General features: G+C 35.8%; 1 protein-coding gene across 1 annotated transcript in view; it reads left to right on the forward strand.

Annotated features, from left to right (window-relative positions):
- Window positions 1-685: 685 nt before the first annotated feature.
- LOC113238053 (peroxidase-like) overlaps window positions 686-11,396 on the forward strand; it is a gene marked incomplete at both ends in the record, with an annotated part of 24,970 nt that continues 14,259 nt past the window's right edge. Inside the window, 4 exons of the mRNA XM_026474775.1 lie at window positions 686-788; window positions 4,638-4,822; window positions 8,963-9,142; window positions 9,364-9,557. Coding sequence (XP_026330560.1) covers window positions 686-788; window positions 4,638-4,822; window positions 8,963-9,142; window positions 9,364-9,557 — 662 coding nt within the window. The remainder of the gene's footprint in view (window positions 789-4,637; window positions 4,823-8,962; window positions 9,143-9,363; window positions 9,558-11,396) is intronic.

The raw sequence follows: 11,396 nt of genomic DNA on the forward strand, positions 1-11,396 counted from the left end.
ACAAATATGTATCCGGTAGGAGTACCGGTTACAAAGTGCCTACCGGATACATATTTGGAGTGGCTTCCGCAAGCCAATTTTCAGCCGAATCAGAGCAAATATTTTTCGGCAGCCATTCTTAACGAAAAAAACTCTTATATATTATTAGCCATATAAAAAGTCTCGAAAATAAACTTTTAACCACAAATTATGATTAAGGACTTCTAAAGACCTTCGCATGCCAATTTTCAGCCGGATCAAGCAAGTTTTCGATGCAAGTTTTTCTTCGGCCGCCATTTTGAATTCGTCATCTTGAATTTTTTTGACACAGACAATTGATCACTGTCATCCTCTATGCCATTCCTTCCAGCACCTCTTACCTATCTGTATTAGTTTCTGTGATAGAAGACTTTGAAATTTGTATTGCGACCATCATATCTACTTGAATTTCGAACATTTTTTATATCTGGCGGAAATTGACCAGGGTGTAACCTCATGAAAATGCACAAATATTCCCTCCGTATGTTTTCATTTACGAAAACTGCCTTGCTACGAACACCGTAACAATTTCTGGGTCTTACGATATGTTTTTACAAATTTATTTTAACCGAAAAAAAAGGCCTGTATACATTTTTAATAAGATAACGAAGATAACGTAAGATTTTAATGAATGAATACTTAAACATTTGTGTTTTTCTTGTTACAGACTTAATCACAATGGTGTTAAAGTTCACATTACTAGTGGCACTAAACTATATTATACATTACACACCGGCGTCGCAAGCTCAAGCCAGCGTCTCAGGCTACAGGTGGTTTGCTCCTCTAATTTAATAATTTCCAATATGTACCTATCAAAAGCTCAAAAATTACTCAGAGATCCCCAGCAAATGAAAATATATTTTTCTCAGCACTTTGTAATTTTTTTCTAAATTGCGTTATTGATATTAAAGCGCACCAATTTCCGTTACTTGTAAACCTTTTTATTACAAAGTATTTATAGAATGTTAAGAAAAATTTATTAATATTCTCTGATGACACCCGGGTCGTTTTCAGATAACCTCCAAAAATGTCCCTTTCAATAACTTTTATGTTATTACATGAATCCTAAGCATTATTTATTTAATATGATTACTTGCTTACTTAGTCTGTGTTACACATAAAAAGACTACTTTACTACGTCACAGTAATAAATAAAAATTAAAAAAGTGGGCAATTTCTCATTCATGGGAGCCGGTTCCACGTCGCCCTAATTTAAAAAAAAAGAAGAAAAAATGAAATACTCGTGGAAATCGCAATATTTCCCATCGAGGATAAACTGTAATAACTTACACGTCCAATGCAATACTTTCCAATTCATTATAAACAAACATGTTTTCTTGGGAATACAAAATGTGTTTCAAATTTTCTTATCATTAGTGTCCATTCAACTAAAAGCCTCCTAATAACAAAATTTCCTACCGCATCACCTTCACCCTACGTACACGTGAGAAGGGACTCCTGTCGGATTGGAATGTACACAGTGAAGTAACCTGTGCATCTCCGTTTTAGCAAAAAATCGACTTAAAAACCAATTTCAGTGCTAGTGACTAAGTCGTTCTCATTCATGTAAAGCAATCTATCTAAATAAGTATTAAGTAATAGTTTTATAAACTTTATTGTACATCAATTAGACAAAGGGAACTTTAAAATCCATGCACTTCTATAACGGTCCAGCGTATTTTACACACTTGATAATTAAAAATGTATCCAAATATCATTATTGTCGCTCTCATTCTAGTCTACTTTTAAGTCAAATAGTTACTTTAAGCCATACATTTACTTAAAATATAACAATTAGATGGTGATAGTGGTGGTGACGATGGCGGTGGTGGTGATGATGACGATGATTGTGATGATGATGTGAATGGTAATAATGCTGATGATAATGGTGATCGTGATGATGATGTTGATGGTGGTAATGATGATATATTGATGTACAACAAAGTTTATATGACATTAACAAAATACTTATTTAGATTTATTTATTAATCTATATGTAAGATAGATAGATGGTTTTACATGATGAGAAGGATTTTGATACAAGAAGTTACATTAAAACATTTGTTACATGTTAAATGTTCTTTTGTGAACGATAAAATGTGTGTTGTAATAATAATTTCTCATTACTTTGCCGTCTTTCTCATTTACGTTTATGAGAAAATCATTCGTGTTACTGCAATCTCATTCGTGTGACCTAAAATATCGTTTTTTGTTGTATTTAACTTCAATATTTCTGTGATTTTATAATTATTGATATTGCTTGAACTTGATTGTACCTACGTTTAAGACCTTAAACCCAAAAGAAAAAAGGGTTTTACAAAAATCACTCAAAAAGTGCCATTGAAATTCGGAAAGTGAAATTCACCACCCATGCATTACTCATGCACGTTTGCAGTCGGGTATACCGTATAATATTGCTCTAAAGTACACACAAAACGATAACAATCTTGTGAGATTAGCGGATAGCTTGAAGGTATTTAGATATCAGTTAGTTCAAATTAATTAAACATTAAGTTCTATTTGCTTGTGAGCAACTTTCACATGTGTCCTGAAATTATCAAGCTATCTATTTTGCATGTTATTAATTTACATTAAAGTAATTTCGAACAAAGAAAGTTGTGCCCACAGAACAATGATTGTGTCCAAGATTAAGCACGGTGACATAAAAGCGTTCAGAAAAGACTTAGCGTTAAATGTACATAATTTGAAGTTGTGTAATCCTTTCGTAATTTGAACCGGTAGCAAAATACTTAGCACCAACGTAGCTTTAGAACCCACTGCATAATTTAATAGTCGGTACCTAGATACTCACAGTTTTAACTTAATTGCTTTACAACCGAAGGGATTACAGCCTTGATAATGTGTTTGGACGAGTATAATATATTCACGTACCACATATATTTCAGAAAGGAGTTCCCACATTGAAAATTGGTCTTATTTATGGGTGGAATAATCACCAATTAAGTTAACACCCTGTATAAGTGCAATCTAACTTTAGTATGCTGGTAATATTTAAGTAGATAGAGCATTCCTATTTATGTATAACAGACACGAATTTGTTTCTTTTAATTAACTTCGTAAGTGGCCATACATACAGCGCCTCTAAAACAAGCTAAACATTCCACAATCCGAATTACATAACTAAATTTCATTACTACTTAACAAAATATTTGACTCAAATGAATATCATAGTGTAATAAGTATGATAACTCCATACAAACGTAACAGCGCGACTTGTATGTGTGCACATCCGCCGCGTGTCGGGTACGGATGCACACATTCCCATAATCTCGCTATCCACTCGCGTTGCATAGCGCTCGCTGTCTCACGTGCCTTTCATTATTATGGATAGTTTTTCGATGTCTCAACTAACATCACAGATGTTAATCGTTTAAAACAACCAGCGGTATGTAGCTATAGTCGTCATAAAAAAATTGTCACCGCGACGACGTAAATAGGGATGTGAACTAAACGTATCGGTAACCATATTAAAAAATTTTCACGAGAAATTTGATTCAAAAGTTTTATGACTCTGTGAATGTTTATATTATTTTCGGGTCATTAGTTTTCAGTTCTAGATAGAACAATTTACGTTTATTTAACCTGTAGTTGTTATTGTAGTGTAGTTACATCAACAGACTTCACGAGGACAGCATATAGTTAAATAGCAAAATTCTGAAGTAAGACAAAAAAACTGAATAGTTTCATTTTTTATTCACTCTCATAGGAAGATTAGCCAAAATCATAGTATGTTGAGCTTGCTATATCATATTTAGGTATAATATTTGATTTTCAATCAGATTATCATTAATATCTCTGTCAAAACCAAAATCAAAAACTAATATTTTTGGAATTGAATTGATGATCGTATTCAATGTCGCTATTTTAAAAAATAGATTGAGGACTTACACTTGACTCTGTTTTTAAGACGTTTCGGATTATTTAGATTCAGATTTATTTAGATTTAGATTCGTGAGAAAATAATACTTGAAATATGTTCTGTCATTAATATGTATAATTACAAGGTGACTTATTTATATCAGTAGCCACATTTTATCTACGCATTACGTGTCATTTCATCAGACTCTATTTTTGAAAAAAAAAAATGATAGGTCTAACTTTCACACTGAAATAATTTGTCCAAAATAATAATGGATAATGTTTGGTTACCTAGTCAAAATACAACACCCTATTTTAGTCAGGTGAGCGAATGGAAATATACCCTGTATAAATATACCCGCTTCACCCGGGGAGAAAATCCCGCGGCGCAACCGCGTTCATTTAAAGTCGCTAACGCGCGTTCGTTTCGAATAGATGTCGTTTCTCTCTACTTCCGTCTAGCGTGTTCACTAAACATACTGTAACCGCGAGTGGTAAATGATGAGGAGTTACTTTTTGAGTGGTGCAGTCTAAAGAGAGCCCAGAGACTGTACCGAGTAGAAAGTGTTCCCGCCTTCGCAATCTGGGAATCGAAAACGCATTGCAATTTGCATCTCTCCATCTCCTTGCATCGTCCTGCTTGCATTTACATACATCCTGCAGCATGTAGCAGCAATGTGTGTTAACGGCATATCGTCTATAAAAGTAATGAATTATAACACATGTTCTCACTGTTTCAGCGACCAGCTTCCCCCATTAGAGACTGACACTGATCCGGGACCCCAAACGTGTGGCTTGGCACCTCCATTCTGTCTTAAGTCCCGCTATCGGACCATTGATGGTTCCTGCAATAACCTGATCAGACCAAAGTGGGGTATCCCTCAGACTCCTTACGGGCGATTGGTTCCCCACAATTATGCCGATGGTAAATATATGTTTAATGAAATTGTAAGGATCAAATGCGTAAACGATTCTTCTGTTTTCTGTTTCTGTTTTGGAGTATGCTTGGCCTATAATAACAAGGTAAGGTATAACTAATGATAATAAGTACCTGTTGTATACTTTGAAAACATTATAATAATAATCTCAATACAGAGTGCTAGAATAACCGACCTCAAAAGTTCGTGAAATTTGCCAAGTTTTATTGAAATCGGTTACCGGAAAGTGCGCAAATCCGGATTCATCTCCTAGTTCGCTACTATACGGGACTTAATAAATGTAAAAATAATAAAAATCGGTTCTCACGACTCAAAGTATATTGAGAGAAAAACCCTTAATTTGGAGTACTGCAAAATCAACGATTAAAATAATTGCTCGTTATAAAATTCATGCGTGGACATTCCGCCGGCCGGTGAAACCTTGCCTTTCAACCAGTAATAGGTACTTGCTTCAGGAAGTAGACAAATTTTTTAAAAGGATCTGCTTACAATTAGAAGTAGAAGTTACTCAGTTAGTTAGAAGAGTAGTTAGTCAAAAGTTAATATCAGCCACTCTATTGACGCCATCAGTGCCAGGAAACACGAGTTGTAGCTCGACCCAATTTCCATTTTAACGGTGGTAGATTGTCCTCCTTTAAAACTGCTAGAGCGTTCATCTTCAATGCGACTTTACAAGTGCGCCTTTTAGTCCTCAATTGAAGCTCTGAGACATATTCTTTGCTGTCTGCACCTAAAATGTTGTCGAAATTTTTCATTTTGCTGGAAACGATTCAAGCGATTGTTTGGCACATCTTGATAATCCTGGCTTGGCAAGGAAGTGAGCGGTCTACCGATAATGAAATGTCCTGGTGTCAATGGCTTTAGGCCCTTTGGATCGCTCGAGAGAGAAGTAGGTGGTCATGAATTAAGGATTGCTTCAATTGCCTCCGTGGCCGAACGATTACCATGCCGGACTGCCACGCAGGTCCCAAGGTCGATGTCCGGGACGGGAAAAATATTTGTATGGCCTACATTTATTTCTCTCGTAATTTGTGGTTGTCTGTGTGTGTGTCCATGGCACCCGCGACACAGGGTTTTTCTAGTGCGGGCTATGTTGAGTGTGTGCGTTATTAAGTGCTAAATTGGACATGTGCTGTATATAGCTCTTCAAAAGTTAAGTTACAATTGCTCAGCACTCTTTGTAAATGATATTTGGTCGACTTTACACCAGCCTCCGATAGACCTCCGAAATGTGTCGAATAAACTATAAAATAAAACAGATTTTATTTCTTCATTGGCGACCTTAGACAAATACAAAATATTATTTACAAATCCTTGTAACCCCCATAAGAATTTTAATTTAAAATTAAAATCCGTAGAAGTTATAAAAAGTATCAACTTCCTGCAGTTACCTTTCATGAATCACCAATCGAAAACAAACAAAACAAACATCGAATAATATAATAATTATCAGACGCCTACTAACATACTGAAAGACTTATGCCATAAGAATCGACATTAGAGTACTTACAAGAAATGTTAAAATGATAGAAATGGCACAGTCAGAACATTGCAATTACAGTAAGGGTGTTACGAAATTAGGACCTAAAGCTTATTTAGGGAGTAATCAACCGCTCCAGAAGAAAAAAAAATAGGTTTGATTATGATTTGACCTAAGGCTTATTTATAGAATTAAAAAGAAAGGCCGCAACCTTAGAATATTATTATTCTAAGGCCGCAACATTTATTCAACTATTACGTTTGACTCAAAGTTTTGTAGCTGTGAAGGAAAGCAATGGCAAAGTTTTGAATTGCCGTGGTATATAAAATTTTATTACTAAGTAAATACTTTATCTATATTTTTGTCGAAACTTAAATTATTTACAAATACTTGTAACGTTCCGTTACACTCTTTCAAACAAAAAGGAACCATGAATATCGGTTCACAACTGCCGGAGTTATCGCGTAACATACCTACATACAAAAAAAAAGAAAAAAAACATACAGTCGAATTAAGAACCTCCTCCTTTTTTTAGTCGTTTAAAAATAATGTCTGTTATCCTGCCGCTGCGCTGGCAATAAAAGACTTAAACGCTTTAACTCTTGTGCCATTATAAGCATTCGTGCACTTTTTTTTATAATTCGCATGCTGGGGTGTTATGTAGGAGGTGGTCACTATTAGTAACCACCGTGAAGATTGTGACAAAAATTAATTAAAAAAAATTGGCTTTATTGTCAATATTGAACTTGTTTTATGCCCTGAATTTATGCTAAAAGACATGAGTTCGGAGCTTTGGAGGAGTAAACGTGTTCAAAACACGTTTGCACACACATAATAAATAAACAAAATTTTCATAAAAATTTAATTTTTCTGATCCTCGAAACATGATTTCTCCTCACGATAGCAATGAACGACTGCATATTTTTCAGCTTCAAATAGACCTAGCAGATCTTTTTTTCGTGCTGCATCTGCTACTGCAGCAGAAGAGCAGTATCTATAACTTAGGGTCTTTTTGATTTCTATCACCGAGTCAGCGCAATAAACACAGTGATTTCCTCTTAGTAACAGATTTGTAAGTACCTTTTTGCAGTTCCGCATAAAGATTGGTATGGAATGTTATCTAGTGAATGATCTCTTCAGTCCAGAACAATTGGAATACCTTTATAGGAGTCCGTTCTTTATGAGCAACTTAGCATATTTGTACAGGTAGGTATATGGTCTGTAATGAAATGACGTATTCTTCTCATTATAAAATGGTGTAGGCTTTTTTCAATTTTGGAGTGCCCGACCAGCAGGTGGAGCTGATGGTGGTAGAAGCGGTTGTGAAGTGGAAAAGCTGTCTAACGGTACATTATCATCAGGTCAACTTCTTCGACAGGAGTTATCTCAACATCAATCTCCGCCGAGAGGAATTTCGCCAGGTTCTTCCTGATCCTCATTGATAGTCTGATCATCGGTCTCCGAACCATCTTTACTTGCACTGCTATCATTACTAGAAGGGATATTAATTTGTTCTGATAAAATATATTCAATAATCCTTCCGGATTACGTCTTTCGCGCCATTATTTAAAATAAATGAAATATAATTTTAACTTTTATTTCCTACAAAAAACTGATTCTCCCTCCCTCATTGAATGGTGGTTACCGCCGGTAACCACTTTATCTATCAATGTATTGCAAAAGAACTACCACAGCTTTTTTGTAGATTTTAACGTAGTTTACACGGACAATCACACATCAACTAAACTTTCATAAAGTTTATACATAATCATTAATAATTACTTACTAATGAAAAAAACTTCCATAAATCCGCTTACTCGATTTTCACTGGCAAAATTACTTTATTACTTTTACAAAATTACTATAAATGGGCGTGGCGCCACGGCTGTTAGACATCACAAAGGTGGTTTGTTTGATTTAGTGGTTGAATTAAAACACAGAACCAATAGATGTCACTTAAGCCAAATATGACTTCGAAGGGTCGTGGTTATCTCACGTGACCACCGAGTGTCTTCTTACATAATATTACGTTCAATTTCGCATCAATCAAACAATACAATACAATAAATCGAGGTAGAAATTAAGTCCTTGCTTAGAGGCTCATTTGTTGTACTCGCTCAATAATTTCAATCAATCTTCTCCACTCGTTCCACTTATACGCCATTCAAATAGACGTAGGTACATCTTTTGTATTACAGCAATTTCAAATTCCATTAAAAACAAAACACAAATCAAATCACGCCGGATCATTTTTTATTGATGACAGAAACCTCAATTGTATTTCAAGGTTAGGACAATTTTTGGTCTAGAAAAGAAGACACGCAAAAATGTTTATAGAAATATTTTGCTCAGTAACCCACGTAAATTTGCTTTTTTTTTGCATCGGCGCAGCATTTTATCACATTGTTCTTTACCAAGTGCATACTGACTCAAAATTATCTAAGACAATGTAAGTATATGTTGTTTTAACAGTATTTGTTAAAACAACTAAAGAAGTCATTTGGAAACTTTGTTGGTCGTATGTTATCCAAAGATGCTACTATCATCCTAAGATGATGTAAGGCTACTTTGTGGGAAATATTGTGTATAATATACAATGAGATTGTATTCTATATGTAAACCAAATAAAAAACCTACCTACTTTCAGGCGTACATGAAATGCCGCGGTCGACCACAGGTCGTCCCCTGCCGAACCCTCGCGCGATCAGCCTCCGGTTGTACCCGGACAAGCAACTGGTCGATCCTATTTGGAACCTAAACGCCCAACAGTGGGGTCAGATTATTACCCATGACATGTCTCTTACGGATTTTAGAATTCCTCCATCTCGTAAGTAGTACTGTAAACTTAAATTTATGTAAATTACAGTGCCCCTAAGATCTTTGCGATTTAAAGCTCTGAATGACTATATTTCGTAAGTACGAGTAGTACTATAAACTTGTGTTTATTAATTTAATAATATTGATTATAATTTAAGGATGCGGGTAATATTTTTCTGTATCCAATGGAGCATTTTTGACGTAATTTCACTTATGCCATTCTTCCATTAGGGGTGAGGTGTTGTGAGACCAATGGACGGCTCTCACCTAACTCAAACCCTCACACAAACCCTCATTGCGCGACTATTATGGTTCCTCCTGATGACCCTATACATGCGCCGCAGGGCACTCAGTGTATGAACTTTGAAAGGACTGTCACCACTAGGGACAGAAGATGTACCCCTCCAGGCGCTCCTGCTGAACAGGTGAGATTTTCACTTTATCTTTAACTGACATGGCGAAAACAAAGTGCGTCATATTTTGATACCGTAAACGTGATATTTAGTGTTCGCGAACGTGTGTTTACTAAATGGTAATATGGTATTACTAAATGATAATTCCAATAAATTTAGAACTGTGGAATGTGGGCCGCCGGCCGCCCACATAAGCCCAAGAGCAGGCCACCACGTATTCGACCATGCGGGACGCCGGCGTGCCATAATTAGGAATTGAAATTTATTTTCGGTATTTCTACTCCTGACCAGTCAAAGGTTGCATCAGCAGGCTGAAAATATAAGTTGTGCATTCGGCGAATTGCCAATTGCTTAGTTATTGTGTCAACAACTGATCCAGATCGTAATCAAGTATGAATGTCGCGCCTAGTGGTGACATCCATCCGGTTTTGGTGGAATCACGGCGTAAGTCGCGGCCTGTTGAATTATTGGTATTTCCGGACCACTCTAAGGTTGCATCACCAGGCCGACAATATAAGTTGTGCATTTGGGGATTTGCCAATTGTTTGGTTCGGGGTTTGGGTGCGTGTGTGCGTGCATGCGTGTTCTACGGTCTTTTGGGCTTCGTGCGTGCGAGTAAATGTCGAGTCGTGCGAGTTGCAAAATTGGTACACATCATTGAGAGGAGTCAATGAGCTGTTTGTAACTTTGTCTTATAACTTTATCTCGTTGATACGATTCTAATAGGTATAGTACCTACTATGAAATATAATGTGAAGTTCTATGTCATGAAATAATCTCAGGCAATTTGTAGTTGATCTTTCGTACAACAGTTTAATTATCCAAACGGAAATTGATCCTTAGCATTTTCGCTTTGCATATTATGGCTGTGTCATTCTTTCGTGCAAATTCTCCAAAATCCTAGAAAAAATACTACCCGTGGTGGTATTTTATATCATCGAAAACTCTTATTTTAATAAATTTTATTAATAATTTTTTTTTTGTTACAAGACACGAAAATGAAGTCTATACCCCTGCAATAAGGTCGCTTCTTGTTTGGAGTACTAAATTAATAACTCCAATTCTTCGTCGTTCAGCAATGAACCGCTAGGTGGCAGCACATTGATTGAAATTTCAAAATAATATTAAAACGTAACTTGTAATAATAGGTACCTAGGTATTCTTTTTGTTAATAATTCAGTCAATAGTTCAGATAATAGTCATAATCACAGTTATATCATTTGCATTATGTGGTACAGAAAACCAAAGACATTGTGGTAACCAGCTTCAACTACGTTGCATTCTTTATTGGTTATGCTTGATTTCAAAGCTTGCAAAATGAGCAAAAATGTAAACAAATTCATAATACCAGTATTTAAAATTTGGGTTATTAGTCTGGTTTCACACAAAAAGACAATTTCATCACGACTTCCGTGGTGGAGTTGCTTGCCCACCGGTTTTTATGCGTCGCCATCAATGAAGTGCCGGGTGCGATCCCCGGCCGGGTCAATTGTCTCAGGTCTGGGCGTTGGTGGTACTGTCGTTGTTTTAAATTTCCATAACACAAGCGCTTTAGTTACTTACTTTGTGGTCAGAGCTCTGTATGCTATGTTGTCTAATATTTTATTTATTTATTTGATTATTTCAAAGTGACTGGAACTTCAGAACGACAGCGAGAATATCATGCTCTACCCCTTAATGTATATGGGTGTGAAACACATTAACCTCCATATTCCCGTACTCAAGAAACAAAAACAATGAAGTTCAAAATATCACGCAAACAAATACATTCAAAGTCAAAGTCAAAGATTATTTATTCCATATTTAAAATAAATTTACACTTGAAAACGTCACATTTAAGCTACTGCTCGT

The sequence above is a fragment of the Hyposmocoma kahamanoa genome, unplaced genomic scaffold (assembly GCF_003589595.1).
Source record: "Hyposmocoma kahamanoa isolate Upper Pololo Valley unplaced genomic scaffold, ASM358959v1 94099, whole genome shotgun sequence".
NCBI classification, from domain to species: Eukaryota; Metazoa; Arthropoda; class Insecta; order Lepidoptera; family Cosmopterigidae; genus Hyposmocoma; species Hyposmocoma kahamanoa.